Here is a 26,650-nt window from a genome sequence, read left to right on the forward strand (position 1 = left end):
CTCAGTTTCATAACTACAGATTACCTATTTCTATGTCCAGCAAACCATCTCAAAAGTATGTGGAACTGCTCACATGGGGGATTGAATGTCTAGGGCCCTACAAGCAGATCACTATTCATGCATGAATTTCTCTCCTCCTCTAAAGAAACAATTCAGATAGAATATATTAAAGCTGATCAATTCACACTAAGTGTGAATTATAAAACAGTCCAAATCACAAGCTTTCAAAAAATGTTCCTTTGGTCAGGAGACAGAAATATCTCTTTAAATAATTAAAGAAAAAACAAGACTTTAAAAACCTAAATCAAAATAAAATTGTTCACTCAATAGTTGCTAAAAAGCATGTTGTTGGAGTTCCCGTCGTGGTGCAGTGGTTAACGAATCCGACTAGGAACCATTAAGTTGTGGGTTTGATCCCTGGCCTTGCTCAGAGGGTTAAGGATCCCTCATTGCCGTGAGCTGTGGTGTAGGTTGCAGGCGCGGCTCAGATCCCGCATTGCTGTGGCTCTGGCGTAGGCCGGTGGCTACAGCTCGGATTCGACCCCTAGCCTGGGAACCTCCATATGCCATGGGAGTGGCCCAAGAAATAACAAAAAGACAAGAAAAAAATAAATAAATAAAAAGCATGTTGTTTTGGTCTGAGTTATATAATGCGCAAGTGTCTTTTCATATTGATTTCAAAGACAGTTTTATTTATCTCAGTTTTTCCTTCTGAATTTTACAATTTTTATGGTGGTAACTGAGCAATTACTCAGACAGAGTGAAACACATTTTCTAACCTCTAGATTGCGCCTGCTTATAAATGTCACTGATCATACTGGTCTTGTGCAATGAAAAATAAATAAATAACCCTTTCTTTCTTCTATTCTTTCTCTATTCGTTATAAAATGTAAACCTAATATTAGTTGCTAAAAAACATTTTCTTAGTATAAAACTGAGGAGTATTTTAAAAAGCAAAGGGAAAAAAATAATCAGAACAGTTTCCACAAACATGAGTGTGACTTTGACTTTCCCCTGTTAGATTATATCATAATTCTGACTAGAGTTTTAAGCTATTTTTCTTCCTTTTATGCCAATACTAATTGCTACGATTCCTTAAAATGTTAAGCTCATGAAGGTCATTCCAAAAGTAGACTTTCTGCTTTATCTTAAGAGAAAAAGCTGGATTTTAAGAATTTGGATGCTCTGCTAATAATGGCACTAAATAAAAGAACATAGACCACATCTCTGAAACTCAAAGGTTAAAAATAACATCTTTTAGAGAATAAGGCTGTAAAGATGATCTGTATTGGACTTTACCCCTGTGCCCTTGGCATGAACTGAGCAATTTAAAGGGAGACCAAGGAAACAGATCTTCCCAAAACATATCATCTCTTCTGAGAAGTCTAAGAGAAGCAAAAATCTCAGAAACCAGTATTCTTCAAGCAACTAATTAGAGATTGAGAAGCAATCTGAGCATGTACCACTTTGCTGTTTAAATAATGACAATTAAAAACTCCTGAGAGCTACCAAGTCATTACAACTGTGATCCCCAAAGTTTGTGCAATCAGCTAATCAGAGGGCCCCTGCTCATTTCCTGTTAAACAATCAAAGCAGGAAATATGGAGACCATCCTGAAGAACCACAGAGTCAATTAACTTTTCCCTTTTTACCCAAGCCTCCTTGAAGATGCCGACTTCTGCCACCTTTGTCAAGCAAAGAAGATTCTGACTTGACATCTCTTTTTACCATGTGGGAGTGGCATTTCCATTTCTATTGCCATACCAAGTGTTATTAAAAAGCAATGTTTTCCCAACTCCATTTGAAGCGATGGCAAAGCCATGTCGCATAGGAATGAACATGTTCCCAGGAAAAAAACAGAAAAGAAAGACTCACAATCACTAACTAAATGGGCAGCTATGTTGTTCCCGTGTTCCATAATGCATCACTTCATGAACAATAAAAGGAAAAGAGGCTGCATTAGTCATCTGTGCATCCACAGTAGCATGCTTTCTGCTCTGCTTCATTAATTATGGGATCAGCTTTCAGTAAATCTCAAACAACAAGCTGCCTGTGCTCAGCCAGGCAATGGAAAGGGCCCTAGTCCTCTACATAAAGCTCAGTAAGAATGATACTCTATTTCTAAAAAGGGGTTCGCTTATAAGGACAAAAGAAAAAAGCTCCTTACATGGGCTAAGGAAAGGAAATTTATAAGAATTAAGGGTGAGTGAGACTGGAATATATCATAAGTGATGGGCATAAAAATCTTTAACTAGCAAGGGGAACTTTTCAGGAGAGGCAGAGGTGAGCTCTCCACTCCCTCTTAGAAAAATCGAAACCTGGACACAATGAAAAACCTACCATCGAATTTCTCTGGGACAACACAGGTGTCATCATAAAACTGCCTGGGGCCCTTTTCAAACATGCAACCTGTTGGGTGGAAAGGATACATTTATTCATGACAGAAATAAAGCTCACAATTCAAAATATAAGCATTAATGGAGACATGGAGGTAGAAAAGCCCTCCTCCACTTTTCCACTCCATGACCTTGGACACACTTAACCTCTGTGCCTCAGTTTCCTCATCTGAAAAATGGGAATGCTAATAAACCATCTACCTTATAGAATTGTTGTGAGGATTACATGATTTAATAGATGCAACTTTAGAACACTGCCTAGCATTTAGTAATATGAGAGTTAGCTATTTATATTATTACTAACTCAAGCACAGAGGTCATATAAAAACACTGGAAAACCGGAGATTTATAACATATCATCTCCTTTTCCATTTTCTTCCCAGTTTCAGTTTTTACTCAGATGAGAGGGAATGTTACTGAATTTCCTTTGCATTATTATCCTGATGAACTGAAATAGTTTACCCCCTCACTTGTTTGAGAAATACTTAGCTAGGTAAACCTGCTCATGTTTTCATTTTCAATAGCCAAGGCAGCTAAAAAAACAAAAACAAACAAACAAAAAACTTTCCTTTTTGTTTTAACAGCACTAAGTCCACAGAAAAAAATGCCTAATACATTGACAGCTTTTCACAAACATTTTCTCCCCCAAATATCCTCGCCTGTGGGATCTTCATTTAATTGCTGTTATCTTTACTCACCAGGAAGAAATTTCATATAGTTTGGTCACAGTTTTATACCTCAGATGTATTGGTCTCAGTGGTATGTACATAATATTAACCACAGCAACAATAATTACATTGCATTCGTGCAAAATTTTTGGTCTCAAGTATCTGAATTTGCCATCTCATTATACTATCCTTTAAACATGGAGATGTACTTCTATTAATGTCATATATACAAAACAATCAATATTGAAGAATGGATCTAAGTCATTTCACTGAAGATATACAGTATTTATTTCAGGACCATGCACAGAATTCCAAAAATACTTTAAAGGGGAGTCTTTCCAGATAAAATCATTTTTATTCATCACTATTGTATCCATTAGAATAAAACTTTCCCTCTATGGTTACCATAATGCATCCACAACAAAAACTCCTTCTATAGGCCTCTCATGTGAAAGTCTATTCTTAACAATTCCTTGTTCCAATATGTAAAATCCAGGATATTTACAGATGAGTTCATTTAAATCTACCATGTTTTATTTCAAAAGAATGACTTAGGTCTCTAAAGCAAAACTGAAAATTCCTCAAAGATCTATTTCAGTAGAGAACAGTAAGGTGAGTGATCTATAAAGCACATGTTCTTTTTTAAAAGGATGTGGTTGTTGGCAAAAAAAGGGACACAGAAATCCACTTTTCAGCTGTTTATGTGCACAGGACTCATGTTAACAACCCAAATACAAGACATCATGACCTGAAAAGTCTTCCTTTTACTTGAAAAAAAAACTTTGAAAATACTGGTTTAGTAGACCTAAGGGATTTTTTTCATATAGTATAGTGATTATGTGACAGCATTTTTAGGCTGTCTGATTATGTTGACAGGTATTTACAAGAATCTCAGTGATGGAAAACTTAACTTCTGTTCTGCTGGGATGAGCCAGGAAGCCTTCTTGCCTCATATAAATGGAGTGGCAGCTAGGCACTTCTGAAAGAGAAAACAACAGTGGTCAAAGAGAAGCATGGGCTGAAAATGTGCTGTTATCAGAGAAGAGAATGAGGAATGGAGAGTAACAGAAACTGACACAGGTGTCCTGAGGGAACTTTTCAACACATAGTTATCATAGTCGGCAGGGGCCACGTAAGAAATGTGTGGATGAAAAGCATATCATGGTAAACACTGAGTCTCATGAACAAGCATGTGAATTCAAAGGTTTACCCACACCATCCTTACTAAAAGAAAAGTTGGCTCCACCAGCAGCCCCACATAAATGTAATTATATCCGCAAAACAGTGTCATGAGTCAAAAGATGTCTCAGGACATTTTTGGAATAAATTTGTATATCCAATGGCATCCAAACCAAAGATCAATAAAAGGCTCATTCAGAGTTTATTTAATGAACACTGGATAAAAATGATTATAAAGACACAAAATTGTTATCTCTCTTAAAATGACTCCGGCCTATTAAGGTGACTGCTATTTTTTTCCTTCTGATAAAAACATGACTTGGTTTTTCGTTTTGTTAAGCATGCAAGTCCTATTCAAAGGCAGTGAGGCTATAAAAGAGAAATTCAACAATCTTACAGCAAACAGCGTTGTTACCCTAAGAACAAGGCATTGCCTATGTGACCAAGTTAACTCATCCCTGAGAAAATAAGCTTGGTTAATGGTTAAACTTGAGTCACAGTGATGGCTGTGCTATCTAATGTGTTTAGCAGCTTAGATATGGGGGAAAGCAAAGAAATCTAGATTAGGAGACAGAAGATTAAAATCCAAGTCCTCATTTACTACTAATAAAGCTACATGACTTTAGATAAGCCCATTTTGTGTCTAAATTTATAAGAAATAAAGGGCTGGGTCAGAGCTTATCTAAGTCTATTATAGTCCCAAGTTCTTTGATTCTGAATATAGATGTTTACTCACATAACCAGAGGTCAACTCGTGGTGAAAACAGTGAAGTTTCAACCTCAAGGCCCTCCACTTACAAAAGTCCATTTTCTTTTTCTTGTAGAAGTTTCCCCAAATTTTATGTTTTAGGTATCAAAAACCTAGACCCAACCCTGTATATGATATATTAATATATTAATATATACAGGTTCAATACGAGTGTATAAACATGTGATTAAGGTGATTCTATCTTCTGTATTACTAAAGTTTTTAAAAGAACACATACAAAAATAACTATAAAATAATATCACAATTGTGCTATTTAATACAAGAGTACATCCTTCTTTCCACCACTTGCAGTAAGCATGTGACTTCTGAACAAGTAGTAATACTTAAATGAATTGGAATTCAAAGGGTATTATCTCTTTTTAACTATCCACCTGTAGACTTTCATGCTATAAGAGATTATGAGCACTCTTTAGCTTAAAAGTCATTCCTTCTTGGTCTGGAAACTTCCATTTTTAAAGTCCATCTGATTTTCTAAAAATTTGCCTAGTGAAGAATGTCAACCAAAATATGAGATGTTATTTCACAGAAAAACATCTATCTTACATGATTTTAGTCAAAAGTATCTTAATGTCAATCCTAATCACAACAACATTGAAAAATATGTAGGAATCAAGAGCTTGCAAACTGAAAACAGTGTAAAACTCTTTATCAAGTATTTTATTATGTAATGCTCTCTCTACATTTTATGTAGTATACAATTCTGACCCAACAAAAGGTAAGGTTAAACCTTGTTTTCTGACTTCAGTGCTTATAATAGGGCTGCAGCAGAGTTGATCTTCTGGGTTACCAAATAATTAGCAATCCGTTTTTTCCCAACTTCTTAACCAGTGGTACTTCAAATGAATTTTTAATGTTATTTTGATCTATAGCCAAGGCATAAGTTCTCTCATGCAGCTGAGCCTGAAAGAGAGAGTGGTAATGACTCTGCCATCAGTTCAGCAGCTGCTTAGAGGCAAGCATTTTGTTGTACTGATGTTGACACCCTGCCACAAAATACTTTTACTGACTGCTGCCCAGCTGGAGTGTGGCTGTAAAAACAGCTGGCTGGCTCTGGAAGCAGCTAGAGGAAACGTATAGGTTAAATTCTATTATATATAAGTGTGACTAAATGAAGTCTTTCCTCCCAAGAGAGTAGGAAAAAAAGGAAACGCAAGCATTTCTGAGAAACCCGCTACTCAAAGTGGAAGGAACAGCTTATAAAAGTACTCTAACCTAATACAAAATAAGCTTAATCCTGGAAGGCTAGACATTTGACATCAAAGATAAGATTCCATGGATAATTTCACTAATACTCAGATGTTTAATGAATTGGCTTATTTTACATTTTTTTGTTGTACTTTAATTCTTCATCATTTCTACTTATTAATCTATGATACTTAAAGATACTTTTTTAAAATTCACAGTAAATTAATGATATGTAAGAAGAAGTCTTAAAGCCAGAACCTCCACTATATTCCAAAGACCCGATTTATGGTCTAAGTTCCTAGGAAAAAAATCCACTAAACAGCAATTTAGGGGAAAAAGTGCATATGTGAGGATATATTTGTATTTATGCCAGCTCTTAATGCTATTTATTACACCCTAGAGTAAATAAAATTAACATCTAGTTCTTGAAATTGAGGCACTTGGCTAACATTGTTTAAATCCAGTCTATCTTTAAAATCAGTGTCCTTTACACAGATCAGAGAAGCCTGAAAAAATATGGCTAAGAGGAGTTTATTCCCCTAAAGTAACTAAAGTCATGTTATCCTAAAGTGATATCAGTTAATTTATGACTATCAGAGTGGGTCAGACTCTAATCAAATTGCAGAAACATTTCCAAAGTGATTATTCAATCAAATGACTAACATGGTTAATTAGGAGCCATAAACATTGCTCTGAAGTTCATCAAAGTAATGACTTGCCCAGAAAAATTACTGCTAATTAAATTGCCTGCTGCTTTCATTTCTACCTTATCTAATAAAAAAATCCAACCAATGAAGTTTGGCATTACATTTTAACTTTTGCTAAACGCTCAACTCAGAGCCAAACTAGCTAAGTAAGAGGCAACATCAAAGGCAAATCAATGTTTTGTGGCAGAGAATGGAGGTATTCCATATGTATTCACTTACGTTTATTTATGAAATAAAACTGACATAATTCAGCAACAATAATAAGCTGAAGTTTAACCTATGCATAAATGTTAGGATGACAGCCTATTTACACTGTCCTAATATGGGTCCATAGGTTATAATCTTAGGATCATTAGGACAGCACAGTCATTACCAAGTGCACCATGTCATCTGGTTTTGAATCATCATTCAAGACTTTGAATCTCAGTTCTGATATTTTGTGGGAGGATGACATTTTATTAGTTAACATCTCTAATTCTCAACCTCCACATCCGTGAAATGGTAATAATACTGATTTCCTTCAAAGGGTTGTTAGAAGACCATAAGGGGTGAGCCAGGCAGCATTTTGCCCAGTATCAGCAAACAGTGAGAATTTGATCTAAAGTGCTTATTATTAACAACAGAATCTATTTTTAAGTGAACCTCACAAGTATTTAAACTGCATGAACCACAGCACTTAAAACTAGAAAAATTACTTATCAAAATTATTTTTCTACCCTTAATTTGTATCTATTGAAATGGTTAACACTACTTATTAGCATAATTATTCAGTTATATTCTTCACAAATCTATTACCTATTATATTTAAAATATATTGATTTTAAAATTCACTATACATTTATGATTTTCAAGGTTTAAGCAAGAAGCTCCATTATCTTTTCAAAATATTTGGAGGTCCCTCTTTTGAGCTTCTCTTTACAGCACTACCCCCTGATATTTGGTACTAGATGACCATAGTTTAAAAAGTTTTAAATTTAATCCGTAAATTTAATTATGTAAATTTAATTTAGGATAAAGGATTTTTTTTTAATTTTAAAACCTATGGATCAAAGAGTTCTACAAGTGACATTAAGTATGGGGCAAAATCAGCCTGCAGAAACTAAACTGCCTATAATTTGTCACAGACGAGTTTATGGTGATGAAAGCTGATCCAATATACTGCAAAAATTCAAAGCAGCAAAGCACTGCTGTCATTTTAATGCACTAGTCACTGTAGGGGAAGTTAAGTGTAAACTAACACTCTCTCAAACTACCTGATTTGATTAGTCTTCACCTTTGGCAACACTTCGAATTTCCTCTAAATTAAGATGTGCTGGTATGAAGCCTAAAAATTGGTTTTTCTGTTTTTTGACTTGCATTTTAAATCTGTGCTGTGAAATAATATACTGATTTGGTAAGGTTTACCAAAGGTCTGACTATAAAGTGCAGTTTTGGATTTGCTAGGCAGTTCTCTGATTTGCATATGTGCCACCCTGAAGTACAGAATGAAGGTTCCTCTTCAGGGCATGGTTTGCCTAAAGTCTGTAGGAGCTACAACAGGCCAGAGCAGAGAGAAACTATTTGCCACCATTGTATGAGACACCCCTACAATTTGCTGAAACTGTCATCAAATAGAGTACAAACTTGGAAATACTTCAGATTATAAACTCTAAACAAGGGAGAAAAACACCTTGCTTTCATTTGAGACCTCTAGTTAAATTCCTATAGAAATAATCAGTGTGGTAATTAAGCATTCAAATCTCTGAGAGTAAACGAGAAATCGCAGTAAAAAAGAGAAATCACAGTAAAAGACCTGTAAGTTCAATCTTGTATTTTAATGTGATTGTGCTTTCATGTGAGTGTGCAATGCAAAGATGGATTGACTACACACCTGACTAACTCCCTGAGGAGGTGGTGTAACAAAATCAAGTCCACTTATATGCTGATACAAAGCTTGGCACATTAAAAGTTCAAGGCTAAGGAGTTCCTGCTGTGGCACAGTGGCTTAAGAAGCTGACTGCAGCGGCTGGGGTTGCTGCATGGGTGCAGGTCCAATCTCCAGCCCAGTTCAGTGGGTTAAAAGATTCAGCACTGCCACAGCTTGCAGCTGAGGCTCAGAATCAATCCCAACCTCCATACGCCCATTAAAAAAAGGCCAAGGCTAAAATATGTGTGTGGACATACATCTGAAATTCACAGGTAATTGGTGAAAAGTGTGTGTGTGTATATATTTCAATGTATACATGGGAGTTACAGCTAGTTTTTCAAAAACATTTATGTAATATCTAAAGAAATACTGAGCTGTACCAAGAACTAATGACATCAATCCCACTGAAGAAAAATGAGCGTTATGACAAATGTTGCCTCTAAGTTTTATCTGTCTTTTTTTTTTTTTTTTTTTTTGGTCTTTTGTTGTTGTTGTTGCTATTTCTTGGGCCGCTCCCGCAGCACATGGAGGCTCCCAGGCTAGGGGTTGAATCGGAGCTGTAGCCACCGGCCTACACCAGAGCCACAGCAACGCTGGATCCGAGCCGTGTCTGCAACCTACACCACAGCTCACGGCAACGCCGGATCGTTAACCCACTGAGCAAGGGCAGGGACCGAACCTGCAACCTCATGGTTCCTAGTCGGATTCGTTAACCACTGCGCCACGACGGGAACTCCAGTTTTATCTGTCTTAACGCTTAATTTTTTTTTCTTCTCATTTCCTGGCAAACTCACAGTTTAGTCCAAAGGTTTTCCTATGTGCATAAACAACACAAGCTGCATGGAGACATATTTAAATGCAAACGTATTCACATACATACTAGGGTAGCATCTTTTTGCTCTGCATTTCCACTTGCCACATGAATAGATTTCATGGAGCTAGTCAAGAAAACTATATTTTAGGGGTGCCTGTCAGTAGTAATGAACCCAACTAGTATCCATGAGGATTCGTTCAATCCCTGGCCCTGCTTGGTGGGTTAACGATATGGTAATGCCGTGAGCTATGGTTTAGGTTGCAGATGCTGCTCGGATCCTATATTGCTGTCTGTGGCATAGGCCAGCAGCTGCAAGTCCAATCTGACCCCTAGCCTGGGAATTTCCATGTGACATGGGCGCGGCCCTTAAAAACAAAACAAAACAAAACAAAAAAAACAAAAAAAAAACCTATATTTTATAAAGTTTTCTGAAAAGAATGCTACTGCGAGGATTTTTTTTTTTTTAATAATCTTTCTATTACAGAACAAACCTAAAAGTAATTCAACATAAGGCTCAGTATTAGTATGTCTGAATTTACTGGAGGAAGAAAGCAAGTGTGAAGGCAAAAGACTCGGATTTAATAAGACCTATTCATCATCAGTCAAAAAAGCTCTAGGTGAATATAACATCTCAGTGAACCTCATATGAAGAAGGCAGAAAAGCTGCAAGTGGCTGAAATCTTAAGAGAGCAATGGCTTTAGTATTACCTCATTCACACTTAGATGGGAGCTTTCTCCTTAGGATTTTTATTAAACTGTGAATACAAATAATGTAAAATCTGCAGAGATATTTCTTCTACCACAGCTCAGATGTACTGAACTACTGTTGACAGACTTTGAGGACATAAAGAGAACTACGTTAGTTTTTGTATGCCTAGAATAGTGTTTGCAAAACTCTAAAGAAAAAAAAGGCACGCAGTTATCTGCATTCACATGCTTTCAAAACTTAAAAGCTACGTAACCTGAAACAACAGTATGGAATTTTACCTAAGAAGCCAGAAACTTCTCTTGTAAGCATCTGGGTTTTGGGGGAACAGTATTCTACACAAATAACAACCACATTTAAACAGGGTTAGCTTATTAGGATCTAGTCGGCTCACAATTTTACAAGCCTGTGGAGGTTTTATTAAGTTTGAGTACAAAATAAAGTTGAAATGATCGGAAACATAAGCTCAAATGTAACTTTGATTATTTATTAGATATTATTGTACTCCAACAATTAACAGAAGTTTAAAAGAAAATATGAGAAAAGATGCCATTAGTTGCCAAAACAGGCCGCAAAAAAATTCTGAAGTGAGATAAGTTTTAATGATGAGCTTTAGTGCTAAATTGCTCCCTTTCTGTAACCTACGTGATTTGAAACAAACACATCATGAATCACTTTGCCCTCTCACTTTCATTTCTCCTTGGATCACCAAAATATTCAGATGATTTATTCTACTTGCTTTGAACATGAATAATATTAGTAACAAGTTCAGTATGACTGTTTCACTATGTCAGAAACAGCGTAAGAGTATAGTATCTTTGTTTCATTATGTCAGAAACAGTGTAATAGTACAGTATCTTTGTTGGCCATGCATAATGATTGCTTTAACCTAAGAATATCTTACTTTGTCCTAGCCTTTAGGATCAAAGTGTATTTGTAAATATTAGAAATAATAGTGGCATTTTATTCAAGGAGTAGCAAGAGTCTTTGAGGAAACTTCTAGAAATTAACATAAAATCATACCAACAGAAATCCTTATTATAATTACCTGGAACCCTAATATTTTATTAGTAATTTTACAGTCATATTTAATTCTTATAAAAACATGAAAGATATAGGGGTTTATTTATCGCTTTCTATGAATGAGGAAACAGGATAAAAGAGGTAATAAAACACACTTCAAATGACACTAATAGTAAGTAGGTATCAGGTCCAGGATTCAGTATAATGTTTCCAGTGTCCTACAAAGTGGGTGGTTTTATTTTTTAATGCTAAAAATAACAAAAACATGTGGATGGAAACAGTGCACTGTGAGGGCCCAAACACTGAAAAGAAGGGTGAGCAGAATGAAATGTCCAAAGATACTTTTCTAAATGTAAGAGAAGAGTAAATAAATCACAATGACACATGCATATCATTCTTTCAGTTTTGCCTTGTTTTGTTTTTTACATGTTATCTATGAATAGCTATCCTTGTAAAATTTTTCATGATTGTATGACAAACAATTCATAGAAAATCTACACACACGATAAAAACAATAATCATCTATTTAATCTGACAGAAATTCCTGGAATGGGTTTCAATTAAGTTATGCATATTTTAGGTAAAAATATTTTATGAAATAAAAAACTCCCATTCCTCTAAACTATTAAGTCACTTAAGTAGAGACAGCCATTAAATGAAAAAAAAATTTTCTATAGTGACATTGTAAACTGTAAAATATATCTTCAAATATACACTTTTAAAAAATAAATATTATTTTCTCTTTCTTGTTCACATTTATGAAACACAGATACACAGGGGAAAATATCCAAATGTGCATCCTTAAACTGTCTCATTTAATTGCAAATCTTAGTTGCATATACGAAAATAGTTGTATGTTCATTTCATCCATTTGCAATGAGTAGTTCTGGGCCTAAGCATCCTGGGTGTTTTCTTTAAAAAGAAACTAAAAATCCCACCCTAAAAAAGCACGGTTACCCTTCCTATTCTAATTCCCTTCTTTCATGCTAGTACAACTCACAAGCAGATTATCCCTCCCTCCCCCCTTTCCTGCCTGTAAAATCCAAGTTAGACAAACACTGTGTGGCTGAAATGACATATTTGAATGGAATTCAGACCACCAGTTCCTGTTTATGTTTCTGATTTGAGAATGTTGTCTTCTCATTCACTATACATTAGGAACACTGCAAGGCCATAAATAGTGTCAGGTTACATGCAGGCAAGGACCAATAAGCATTAATCACTACTTCCAGTCAACTGGCAAAAGCAGCAGCTGATGGAACACTACACCCTTCAGCTCTGTATAAATGGACATTCCAGAGAGTAAGAGTGCGTGTGTGTTTGTGTGCGCATGTGCACGCGCACGCGTGTGCATCTCTGTCCTTTCAGTCTCCATTTTATGAATGAAACTCCAGGCTCTACAGAGTCCATTCATGGAAGAGAAATGCTTACAGGGCTCTGCCCCTCGGGATCAATCAGTCATGGGTAAAACTGATATGATTGGTTTAAGACAGCTTTCAGCCTTCCATTACTGACTTAAAATGCAGTCCCTGTCCGTTTGACCTGTGTTAATGCATAAAGAGTAAATCCAGACCGTAGTCTCAATTCTCAAATCAAATCACTAGACAATGCCGCTTACTGTAACTGTAGATTTAGAGTATATTTAAGTATTTCTTAGAAAAAATGATCTAGTACACCAAAGTACTGTTTTGGGAGATTTGCTATTTTAACTCAGAACTGAATAAAGAAAACTCATAGGAGATCCATTAAGCAACAAAAAGCAAAGTCAAATTGTGAGGCCAATCCATGACCTCTATTATAATAACAAAATCAATTAAGAAGACATCCCTGTCACTTTCCACAATTGAAACACCTAAAAATCAGAGATTAAGCGATCTAGTAGTCCACAAATCACTGGCTGAGGAAAAGAAAATTATCTTTGGATGTTAGAGAAATAGATAAGATGTTAACATTTTCTAAAAGATCAATAAATAGCTCATTCCTTTAAATCCCCAAGTGATTCTCCACTTGAAATTCTTGGAGCGATAGTTTTAAAGTTAAGAGGGAAAAAATGAGCTGCCATGTTTCAAGAAAAAAATGTAACCATAAGCAAATGATGTTTAGTAATGGAGTAGGGCCAAGGCTTGGCCTTTGGGAGTGTTAAATATCAGGTACAAAAAGCCAAAGTTCATGAAACTATAATCATCACTGCGTTGGAAATTACTAAAGATGGTAATGCTTAAAAATATCTGGAGTTTTTAGCAGGGAAAATGCTATTTATGAGCGCTTAGAGGAATGATTTGTAGAGTCCATCCAATACCAAACACCGTTAAAATATATAATGGGTTTTATCAGCCATCTGTAACTTGGTCCTTGACTCCAGAGGGAAGAAAATACTTCTCTCTTCCAGTGAACTGAAGCCACACTGGGTTTTGCTGAATCAACAACCCTTGAATATATCTCTAAACAATTTGTCATGGGATCTTTACTATGCCTATAGAAGAAGGAATGAGAGGAAACGGGGAAAATGCATGGTCTTTGGTTTTAAACATATGTAGGATTGTCTGTCTGTGGCCTTAAGACAATTTAATATTTACCTTCTAATTTCTAAGATCTGGCAAATAAAATGGTAGGGAATAAATAAAGATACCACCATATTTAACTCTAAACTAAAATTGAAGTACTTGACATAGCCAGGCGGGGAGAGGATAAAGAATCCTATAATCTGCCATCCAAAGAAAATATGGAATTGAGCAGACCACTGAAGCATCCATGTACAATTATTAATTCCTAAATAACATTCTTTTTTCAAGGCTTTAAAAAATTCAGTATTCTTTTAATAATTGTTTTTTAAGATGATTCAAAGACATGTAAGTAAAATTGATAAAGTAAAGCTGAGTATTTCTAAATGTTATATTCATATTTTTAAAAATTAAAGTTATAATTATCAATCATGGGGCCTTCTATTTTATTTTTGGTGGGGTGTTTTTTGTCTTTTTTGTCTCTATCTTAGGGCTGCATCCTCAGCATATGGAGGTTCCCAGGCTATGGGTTTAATCAGAGCTGTAGCTGCTAGCCTCTGCCGCAGCCATGGCCAAGTCAGATCCAAGCCTTGTCTGTGACCTACACCACAGCTCACAGCAACGCCGGATCCGTAACCCACTGAGCAAGACCAGGGATGGAACCCACAACCTCATGGCTCCTAGTCGGATTCGTTTCCACTGCGCATGACAAGAAATCCTTCTCTTTAGGAAATGATGAAGCAAGTTTAGTCTGGGCCTGGAAGTTGAAAATAAGTATCAGCAGCCCCTACTCTCAGCTCCAACCAACTTTAATTAGCATTTTTTTCAACAGTTTCCTTTTGTAATGCTTTCATTCCTTGAACTTCTAGAATAATAATTTTGGTTGTTTGCTTACATATAACTCAGCTATTCGGAAAGTATGTAAGAATATTTATTATAAAATATACATGAGGTCAATTTCTCTTATATTTTCTCCTCTTGTAAATAATGTCATTAAAAAATAATATACTCTGATGACAGAATTTCTGATATTATTACAGCAATAGTAGTAACAATCATAATAGTAACAGTTTAGATATTAACAACTGAGTAAATTTAGCCTGAATTTTGCTTTTTTGTTTTTTTAATCTTGTGCAAGTTGAGCCAGGTGTTTGAGGCCCTGACAAATCATCTCCAAACACAGAAAGCACTAGTTATTCATCTTTTCATGTGGCTGCAAAATATAACTGTTTTTCTTGCTTTATTATCCACCAATTGCATCCTATAGCTTTCACTTTAAATGCATATTATAAATTCTGCAAAGGGAGTCCCAAGCAATGCTTACTAAGAGCAGCAGTAGGAATTACTTCACCGCTTTCTCTACTCTTTAAGATAAGTACCCACCAACACAGCAAAACACAGAAAAGATTTACAACATAAAAAATCTTCTCTTGCCATTTCAGAAACCCAAGAGTGTTTAACTCTTATGACTAAGGCCAGCTTGGGCTTCTGTGTATACCAGATAAGTGTGTCAGATCCAACAGGTGAAAGTCAAACGTATTCCTATCTTTAAAATACTTAACATGAGGTTGGTATTTATTCTGCAGTTACTTCATCATTTCTCTGCTTACACAGAATTTTTCTACATGTGAAGGATAGATAATTATTCTCTAAATTTAAAGGTCTGTCTACTGGCTTTCATCAAACTCCCAAGGTGATGATGAAGTATATATGGAGACTTGGAAAAGGTTGCTTGGATCAAAAAGGAATGGATTTAAAAATGGAAGTTCAAAAAGGCCCATGTGTTGTGTGTGCCTGAACAATTGTTCACTATTAAATATGTTGTAAATATAAAAAAAGAGAGAGAGAAAAAGACCTATTTTATTTTTCCAAACGTGCTTACATTTCTTTATATCTCTTTTATATATTGCAGTCCTTTATAAGCTTTCTGCTGAAAAATGGATTTGGCTGACAAATTTTAAAAATATTTCTTCTAGTTAATTTTAAGCCATCAAGTTATCAAGGATTTTAACAAAGAAAGAAAAGAAGGCTCAGATAAATTCAAGGTGCATATAATCAAAGAATTTTAGAGCTAGAAAGGCCACTGATTTGCTATTTTTCCTTGTAATCATCATTCAGCCTTTTCCAGAAGAACTATTAGGAAAAGTCACTTCTTTGACAATCTCAACTTTTAATAATATTTATGGTGTATTTTTAAAAAGGAAATACAATGCATTTTAATCCTATAAATCATTCAAGGGTCTATATTTTCCTATCTTACAACACTGAGCACCTAATAATTAGAATAAAATTTGGGGACTGCCTAATAAGAAACAAACACCCTTGAATTAAGAAAGGCACATTTTTTTGTGTGTGCCTTTTTTTTTTTTGCCATTTCTTGGTCCGCTCCCACGGCATATGGAGGTTCACAGGCTAGGGGTCCAGTCGGAGCTGTAGCTGCCGGCCTACACCAGAGCCACAGCAACACAGGATCTGAGCTGTATCTGCAACCTACACCACAGCTCACGGCAACACTGGATCCTTAACCCACTGAGCAAGGCCAGGGATCGAACCTGCAACCTCATGGTTCCTAGTCAGATTTGTTAACCACTGAGCCACACCGGAAACTCCAAGAAAAGCACATTTTAGATTTTAATGCAGAAGCTTTTATTGCCCTAGATCATGTAGAGCTTTTAAAAAACATAGAAAACACTTAGTTTAAGAATTAGAAAAGATGCTCAATAATATATTTAACAAATTGAGAACTAAAGTATTTTATTTTGGACAATTATATAGAAAGACAGACTGTGAAACCATGCACTAAGAGAAGAACAAGAAAAACTTGGTTCCAATTTTAGCTGTTTCACAAAATACCTGTGTACCTGGTAGTAAGTTAACTTGAACGAGCCCAGGTCATTTTATTTGTATAACTGGGGCATAAAGAAGAAATCTGATCTAGATGATCCCCAAGAGCTTTCATGAGTTTAAAGATTTATGATTCCATGCAACAGCTATTTGTGTCAATTTCCCAATTTAAAATAATACTAACATTTGCTATCATATGAACCTGACATGCCTCCAAATTGAAAGATCTCATCAGTACCAGCAAGAGTAATGGCTCTAAAAAAACACAATTACAAATACAGGAATATTTTCTTCAGAAAACTTGATCTTAGCTTTCTCCCCTCCCCTCTATGTCTACTTCTCCTCCCTCAAAACTCCAATATACACTTTCTCCCATTTTCTCATTTCAGAAACCTTCTTCATGTCCCTGAAAGTTCTCTTTTCCCTCTTCATTCCCAGTTCCTAGATTAAACTGCTGTACCGCTTGGCCAGGGGGCATCTCTTAAACTAATTACAGTAAGAGAATAGGCTCTGAGGGTTAAAAACACCTTATTAATTAATTAACCCTTCCAATCAACTCTTACGATGTTTAATACACACCAATGTACAAAGGAACTTAATAGCATTAAGTGGTGTGACTGCAACCACAGCATAGACATGAACCTGAAACCTACCCAGTAAGTAGCCTATTAATTCTCCTCCATCTCTAAGGCTGTCCCAGAAACAAATGAGAACAAACTCAAGTTTGCAACAACTGAGACTACAGTGTCATCCTTTACTTGGCACCACTTACAGGCCTGATGTGATTAATTTGGACACTTTCCTTTTTCAACACTAAATTGGTTGATACTTTATAATACTCTGATTAGGAAAGAAGTACATAAGCATTATTGAAATAAAAGCCCTTAAAGACAAAATAGATATTGCCTATAATATCACCACATATATAACCACATTATTTCTGTATGGGTCTTACTTTGCATCGGTCAGGTCTTACATCATTTTTTTTTAACTTAATAGTCTCATTTCATTAAATATTTGTTAAAAATCTGACTTCTAATGACTGCATTATATTTCTGTTATAGATAGTCATGACTTATATTACAATTCAATTACTCTATAATATCCCCCCAAAAAATTAATCATTGTGCCTCCCATTCTTTAAGATAATTTCCTGTGAGTGAAAACACATCATCAAAGCAAGTGAACATTGTGTGCAGATATTTTCTTGAGTCAAACTTAGCTTCATGTACCCACTACCTTCCCTAAAAGAACTACCCTAAGCTATCTAAAAACAAAAGACCATCAAATAACACATACAACTCTAATATATTCTTATATCTACAATATTTACCTCATTATGCATTCTGAATCTGCAAAATCTCAGATGCAAGCATAAAAAATGGGAAAAGAACCATGATTTTATGACAGTGAAGAGCTGCATACAACACTCCACAAGAAGCACTCAACACATATTCAACTCTTTATGTAGTCATTTGGCCACAGGGGGAAAAAAGAGGATTCAGGAAAAACCAACCAAGAAAAAAACCTGTGTCCTGCCTTGGGCAGTGCCATGTAACCAGAGAAACAGAGAAGGAAAACAACTATGCTAGATGAGAACTGACTATCACAACATAATCACGATCACACTGTACTCATTCACCACACTGGCCCCCTATATCAATTTTTTATCTCCTTAGTGTCTTCTATTTCAAGTTTTTTTCCCCTTTTCCCAAATAAAAATTTCTACTCTACCAACATAATATTTTGCAATTTTTAGCTTAAATACTCAGCAATTGAAATTGCATTCCTGTAATTATAATTATAACTAATAGAACTTCCATTTCCCATGTCATAATTAATGTCAGGTTTTATTAGAGCATAATCATGCTGCCTTTTCACTTACAAAGCTTCTTTTATTTTCACAACATTTATGTTGTACTGAATTAAGCAATAAAGGGTTCTAGAGGCCTTCTAAAAGGACAACCTTTGGATCACAGATGCTGAGGAAACGGACTATGAAACACTTTTTGCATTGCTTTTAAATCACATAAAGTATTTTCTAATGCTAGTTGTTCAGCATCAACAAGTGAACCAAGAACACAATGATTCACTGATAAATACATTAGATTTTCTAAAAAGGTTATTTAATGAGCTCTCAGCAAGGATGAAAGAACTAATGACAACAAAACAAAATATCTGGAGATCATACCTGTTGACGGCAATATATGACGTATACAGATGTATCAACTTAATTGCTGCAATTTGATGTCCAGTAAAACATATTTTGAAATGCACAGATTAATTTTTTATTGGCCCTGGTTACACAGTTACCACAGTTTTTGAGACCACATCCATCCAGAAGATACAACTTCTGGATACAACTTTACTATTTAGTATTCAAACAAAACTGAACTGTTATCTTACTGGCAATATTGAAATTAGAATTCAAAGGTGTTGTACAACTTTAACAATCTGAAATATAGTTTAAAATGGAGAAATTAACATAAATGAACAGATTTTCAAATAGTAAACCAATACTCTACAAGTCATTTGCAAGGTACAGGGTAACTTACAAAAGAGATGCCTTATGTATACCTTTAAAATAGGACACTGGACCATTATGGACTGAATGCTCGTGTCCCCCAGAATTCATTGTGAAGCCCTAATGCTCAATGTGATAGTATTTGTGAGTGGGGTGGGGCTTTTTTTTTTTTTTTTTGTCTTTTTGCCATTTCTTGGGCCACCCCCGTGGCATATGGAGGTTCACAGACTAAGGGTCCAATCGGAGCTGTAGCCACCAGCCTACACCAGAGCCACAGCAACGCTGGATCCGAGCCACGTCTGCAACCTACACCACAGCTCACGGCAACACCGGATCGTTAACCCACTGAGCAAGGGCAGGGATCGAACCCGCAACCTCATGGTTCTTAGTCGGATTCTTTAACCACTGCACCAGGACGGGAACTCCATGGGGTGGGACTTTGAGAGGTAATTAGGGTAAGATTAGGTCACGAGCGTAGGGCTCCCATGATGGAATTAGTGTCCTTATAAGAAGAGGAAGACAGACCATAGCTCTCTCTCTCTTTCTGCGACATGAAGGCACAACAAGTAACTGGCAATTTGCAAACCAGGAAGAGAGCCCTCACCAGGAAATGAACCTGCTGGCACCTTGACCTTGGACTTTCCAGCCTATAGAATTGTGACAATCAAAGGTCTGGTGTTTAAGCTTTCCATTTCATAGTATTTTATTATAGTAGTCTGAGCCAAGGCACGGACTATGACTATGAAAAATGCCTGAATCTGTGCTTCTGAGGGTCAGACTGACTCTAAACTTCATTTTACCTATGGCCCACATATAACGGAATGAAATCTCAAAGCACCAGTTTCTATTTTTTGCCCTAACTGGATTATATAAATCTTCTTGTTTGCTTCACATCTCAAATTATACAACTTCAATAACATGTTACATATAATTTTATATATAACATAAATATGGGAAGATGTGTGTGTGTGTGTGTGTGTGTGTGTATACATACACATGGCAAACCACAAAATCAAGAAACAAGAACATGGTTTCTCATACATCCTCAATAACATGTTACATATAATTTTTCATATAACATAAATATCAGAAGAGAGATATATATATGTATGTGTATGTATACATACACATGGCAAACCACGAAATCAAGAACCAAAACTATGGTTTCCAAGATCATCTTACTGAGATTATACATATAAAAACATTTCTAGAAAACACAAATAAAATTTTTTTAAAATGCTATGTCCTATGAGTCCTTTTGAACCAATTACTTGGGCTATTTTAAATGATTTCCATGTAAAGTTTCCTGAACTCATAGTGAATTCAAAAAACTGTACAGCATATTAAAATGTAGTTTAGAGAATAAGGATAACATTACTTATCAGGATTCGAAATGTACAGAGAAAAGTGAATCTTATCTGCAATAAAGCCCATTGTAGCACAGGATTCTAAATTGTGCATGTAAATCCTAGACAAGTGTAAAAGGTTCTAAACTGTAACAACTATAATAGAAGATAAAAGGTTCTAAACTATGACCATCCTGAAATGGTCTCCAAATTACAGGGCCTGGGACAAGCACTCAAATAAAGGCCCTCAGATCAAACTCTTAAATTTCTTAAATTATAAACCAGCTAGAAATAAAGATGTCCTCCCCTTCTAATCCTTGAAAATATAACAACATAACAACCTGGAAGACTGGGTCAAATCTAGAATGGAGCCAGTATTCGGTCTTCACACCCTACCCAGCCCAGCCCTCCTCCTGCCTCTCTTCCCTCCTCCTGCCTCTCTTCCTATCCTCAACCCCATGATGTTCCATGACAGGAGAGCCTCACACACTAGGCATATGGACACAACCAAGCTCCATCCGCATCCTCCCATAAACAGCTGCCCATGACCTCCTTGGACCTAAAGGTACACACAGGAGCAAGTACTCTGCCTTCAGGAAACTAAGCCTGGGATGAACTGCTCAGGACATGGAAGTGGACTCGAGGCTGGTCAGGCAAGGAAAATGGGTCTTGGGTAGCTGGTGCACTTTCTAGAAGCAGAGGCACAACCTCTCAGTGGGCAATTCCTCTTAGTTTTTTGAACCTCTTGTCCAGTGAGGAAGGGTGGCCAGAGGGAGACTATCGCTTGTCAGATTCCTTCTTACTGAGCTTTAAGGTTGCTTTGTGATAAAACAGGCAACTTTATGCAAGTAGGAAATGTAAGACCAGGAAACAATGTTCTTTTGCTAAGTCGAAGTGAGAGAGAAACTCAGCAGAGTTGTGCCTAGAGAAGCACTAGTTCTTTCATAAAGAACATCCCTAACTTTGCATCCAAATGAAAGGCACACTTTTGTCAAATATTTCCATGTCCACAACCATCTAAAGGTCATGATTACAATAATGTTAATATTGTGCAGGTACCTGGTGTCCTCCTTATAAGCATTAGATTTGTTTGTTTGTTTGTCTTTGTTTGTATCTTTTTAGGGCTGCCCCTGCAGCATATGGAAGTTCCCAGGCCAGGGGTTGAATCGGAGCTTCAGTGCTGGCCTACACCACTGCCATAGCAACCTGGAATCCAAGCCACGTCTGCAACCTACACCACAGCTCATGGCAACACCAGATCCTTAACCCACCGAGCAAGGCCAGGGATCAAACCCACATCCTCATGGATACTAATTGGGTTCATTACCACTGAGCCATGACAGGAACCCCCACATTAGTTTTCATTTCATATTTCTTTCCAAAATTCCTGAGATGTCTAAAAAGCAGGTGACCTGAATTTGAGAGCACAGATGAGGTGCTTAATTTTTCTAAGGTCTCATGGTTAAACATGGGTAATATTAACATTAGACATAAGTGCGCCTTACTTTCAGGAAACACCCCCCTTCTCCACCTGGATATTACTGCTTTGTGGGGCATTTCTAGCTCAGTGAGGTTAGAGCTAAACTCTGTAAATAAACCATATACCTATTTTTGCTAGTCCTCTCCTAATATGGAAGAATCTTTACTTCTGGATCCTTTAAATCTGGCCACCAAAAAAGAAAAACACACAAACACACAGTTATAAGTAATAAGTCAGTACAGAAGAATATTACATTCTGTAAATATTGTTATTTAATCGTGCTGCAAGAGCAAAATGGGAAGAAAAGTCAGCATCAAGAAAAGAATGATAATGTTACACTCCTGCACTGAGAGTGTGCCTAATTTTACACATCATACTTTTCTTGGGGCTGGTTTTATTTCTAGACACTATTTCTACCATCAGCTCCTACCAAAATGGTTTTGATAGGCGAACTCTTCACATACCGAGAAAGATTCAAAGGGATAAATCAGAAAGATGCCACCATAAAATGGCCAGGAGCCACTAATCAAAGTGACAAGCAAGTGAGATTTCTTGAATGGAACTTAAAACATGAGCCTACCTGAATCATATGCAAAATCTCTGGGCTCCTGTTTAATCATCAGAGGAGGGGGGTAGCTTTGGCTGGCCGCACCACCAACCATAGTGTTGTGTTCGTACACTGGGTCGTGGTACTCCTGCTTAAAGCCTTGAGGTGGGAAGGGAATGTTTGGCTCAGACATCTGCCGTTGGTACATGGGACGTCCTTCCCTGGGCATGGCCGGCAAAGGAGGAAAGGAATTACAGGGTTCAGAAAGTTGGCGGCGAAATCTGGGAAAAAAGAGAGTATGTTTCAAACAAAATGGTAATGAGGACAACCCTTTAAAATGCTGGCACAATTTTTAACTGCCTTCTGAACATGATACTCACTGATCTGAAGTGTAAATTTTTTTTTTTTTTTTTTTTTTTTTTAAGGGCTGCACCTGCAGCATGTGGAGGTTCTCAGGCCAGGGGTTGAATCGGAGCTACAGCTGCCAGCCTACACCACATCCACAGCAATACCAGATTCTGAGCCGCATCTTCGACCTACACCACAGCTCATGGCAATACCAGATCCCCAACCGACTGAGTGAGGCCAGGGATCAAACCAGCAACCTCATAGTTCCTAGTCAGAATCGTTTCTGCTGTGCCACAACAGGAACTCCTGAAGTCTAAATCTTTAGTAAAGACTAGATTTCTCCTTCATGTGCTTTTTCATCATAATACACCTTGTATTCCCCTTCTAATTTGTTTCATTTAGCACCATTTTGGTCCATTACAAAAAAGTTAAAGGTGTGCATTGAGTGAGGCTAGGAATTCAACGCAGTATTTGCAAGAAATACACACCCTAACAGTTAAAATCCCCAATTTTAAATCAATTGGATAATTTACCAAATTTTATTACGATGGTCTCAAATAATTACAGACAAAGAAGGAAAAAAAAAATTAGGGAAACCAGAAAAAATCTGATCTCAAACTACATCCTCTCCTTTTATTTACTTATTTGTCTTTTGTCCTCTTAAGGCCGCACCCACGGCATATGGAGGTTCCCAGGCTAGGGGTCTAATCGGAGCTGTTTCGGCCGGCCTACACCAGAGCCACAGCAACGCCAGATTCAAGCCGCCTCTGTGACCTACACCACAGCTCTTGGCAACGCCAGATCCTGAACCCACTAATGAGGTCAGGGGTCGAACCGCAACCTCATGGTTCCTAGTCGGATTGGTTTCCACTGCGTCACGATGGGAACGCCTACATCCTCTCCTTTTAATTCCATTACCAAACTAATCAACAAACAAAAAATTCAACCAAATAAAAAACTATTTATTGGTTTTCCTTTTCTTACCATCAGTTTCTGAGGAAGCAAGAAAAAAATGAATGACTTTCTTCTCTAATGAGCAGAACTGTTAAAGCTTGAGCAATGTCATAAAGAACACTGTATTCTAGTGAGAAATTAAACTGGGAAATATTATAGAAAGTGAAATCTAAACTGGTTTTAAAAGACATCTTCTTTCTCCAAGGGAAGATTTCTCCAGGAAGATATACCAATGGTCATAAACCATACGAAAAAATGCTCAACATCCCTGATTATTAGCGAAATGCAAATCAAAACTACCATGAGATACTGCCTCACACCAGTCAGAATGGCCATCATTAATAAGTCCACAAATAGCAAATGCTGGTGGGGGTGTGGAGAAAAGGGAACCCTTCTGCACTGCTGGTGGGAATGTAAGCTGGTACAACCACTATGGAGAACAGTATGGAGGTACCTTAGAAAACTATACATAGAACTCCTATATGACCCAGCAACCCCATTCTTGGGCATATATCCACACAAAACTTTCCTTGAAAAAAACACTCGCACCCCCATGTTCATTGCAACACTATTCACAATAGCCAAGACAAGGAAACAACCCAAATGTCCAGCGACGGATGATTGGATTAGGACGATGTGGTATATATACACACAATGGAATACTACTTACTCAGCCATAAAAAGAACAAAATAATGCCATTTGCAGCAACATGGTTGGAACTAGAGACTCTCATCCTGAGTGAAGTAAGTCAGAAAGAGAAAGACAAATACCATATGATATCACTTATATCTGGAATCTAATATAAGGCACAAATGAACCTTTCCACAGAAAAGAAAATCACGGACTTGGAGAATAGACTTGTGGTTGCCTAGTGGGAAGAGGAAGGGAGTGGGATGGATTGGGAACTTGAGGTTAATGGATGCAAACTATTGCTTTTGGAATAGATTAGCAATGAGATCCTGCTGCGTAGCACTGAGAACTGTGTCTAATCACTTATGATGGAGCACGATAATGGGAGAAAAAAGAATGCATACATGTATGTGTAACTGGGTCACTATGCTGTACAGTTGAAAAAAAAAATTGTATTGGGGAAATAACAATTAAAAAAAAAATAGACCTCTTCTTTGCTGTCAAACAGCCACACAGAACACATGGGCTTCTAACAGCTTCAAACAAAATATCAGGTTGATAAAGAAGCATCAAATACACAGGAGACCTCCAAAGATGGAAAGAGTGTGTAGGCATTACAAATTTTGGCCCATGCTGTGAGGTCAAGAGGAAGTTCTGAGGCTTCAGCAGAAGGTGGAGAATCTCTGTGCACCCTCCTTCTTGGTCACCTGTGTGCTGATTGGCTAAAACATAACCATTCAGTTCTGTGTTTCTCAGCCTAGTATCACTGACCCACCACAAAGATATGGACCAATTAAAGATTTAAAAGTGCTCTAAAAATGCCCAGTAGAGCTCAAAAATAACCTATTCAACAGCTCTATGAGCAAATATAAGCCAATTAACTCCCCTGCATCCCCCTAAAAGCATTTCCAAGACTTTAATTTGGAAAGGTAACATTTAATTTTGGTAACATTAAATGAAAATCAGGGAAAAGCTAAAGAATGGGAAAGCAATTGCTTTAGCATTTCTAAGAACACTCCATCCTGTGATTTAACTCTAGCCTCACTGGCTGCCATGGAAAGCACTGAAATTCCACCTACACCTGCAGAAAATAAACTTAGAATCTTGGGTATTGCAAAACAGTTAGGCTGACTGGCGCTGCATTCATTTCCCTTCTCTTGCTTATTTCATTAGCCAAAAAAAGAAACAGAAATTATCATTAAGAACTGTCAAGGAGTGAATCAGAAAATTGTAACTGGAAGTTAAAATAAGAAACCAGCTCACTTGTGAAGCCTTAAAAGGAAGTTAGTGATACTTCTACTAAAAGCTTTGTAAAAAAAAAAAAAAAAATCAAGACAGTTGTTTTTACAAGTCAGCTTTCCAGTTGATCCCTGCCGAGGACTGTGTATATCAAATACATGTGCTTCATCAGAAACTATTAAGTGTGTGGGGTCATTCTTATGACTGACTATAAAGAGAAAGTGACTCAAGAAGCTTCTGGAAGAGAGTTAATGGATAAGGAGAGCATGCTGATGAACTCTTGGATAAAGAAAAACAAGCGTCTAAGTGGTGTGAAACTCAGAAAAAGAGACAGGGCTCCTGCACAGCAGGCTCAGGAAAAAGTGCCAAAGGGCTGGCCCGAGGAGCAGAATGAGGCCGAGGAAAGGAAGCAGGGTGCAGCCCAGTTGGCCATGAAGCATTCCCAGAGAGAGGTGGGGTGCCTGGGCTGGAGGGGGCTATTTGGGGAAAGGATCTGTTCCCAGAGCAGATTTGCCATTTATAACTGAGGGACTGTCATTTGTTGGCTGGAGCTCTCCAAGAAATCCTCCTCAGAAACATACGGCTTCAGAGATTTTCCTGGGATTGGCCAGCTGGTACTGCCCTCAACACTCAGTAGGGGGCAGTGGGAAAAGACCCTGAGCTTCCCTCTTAGAGTTCCGGGCCGGCTGTTCTCAGTCTCAAATATTTGACTTCAAGTAGAGAAACTGAAATGGACTTGGCTGCAGCATTTCCAGTTAGGTCACCTGAAAACAGCACACTGCTAGTTCAGCAGTCACCTTCCATGAGAAAGAACCCTACTCTGCACGGAGAGCCAACTATACATATTCTGACCCTCATTTGACATGTGAGGATCTCTGGTATC

General features: G+C 37.1%; 1 protein-coding gene across 7 annotated transcripts in view; it reads right to left on the reverse strand.

The window, feature by feature from the left end:
- ETV1 (ETS variant 1) overlaps positions 1–26,650 on the reverse strand; it is a 244,319-nt gene that overhangs the window by 15,617 nt on the left and 202,052 nt on the right. For all 7 annotated transcript variants that reach the window (XM_021063401.1, XM_013979740.2, XM_013979739.2 and 4 more), the window contains 3 exons: positions 22,629–22,876; positions 3,975–4,043; positions 2,341–2,409 (listed from right to left, as the gene is read on the reverse strand). In XM_021063401.1, coding sequence (XP_020919060.1) covers positions 2,341–2,409; positions 3,975–4,043; positions 22,629–22,876 — 386 coding nt within the window. The remainder of the gene's footprint in view (positions 1–2,340; positions 2,410–3,974; positions 4,044–22,628; positions 22,877–26,650) is intronic.

This window comes from Sus scrofa, chromosome 9 (assembly GCF_000003025.6).
Source record: "Sus scrofa isolate TJ Tabasco breed Duroc chromosome 9, Sscrofa11.1, whole genome shotgun sequence".
In the NCBI taxonomy this organism is placed as follows: domain Eukaryota; kingdom Metazoa; phylum Chordata; class Mammalia; order Artiodactyla; family Suidae; genus Sus; species Sus scrofa.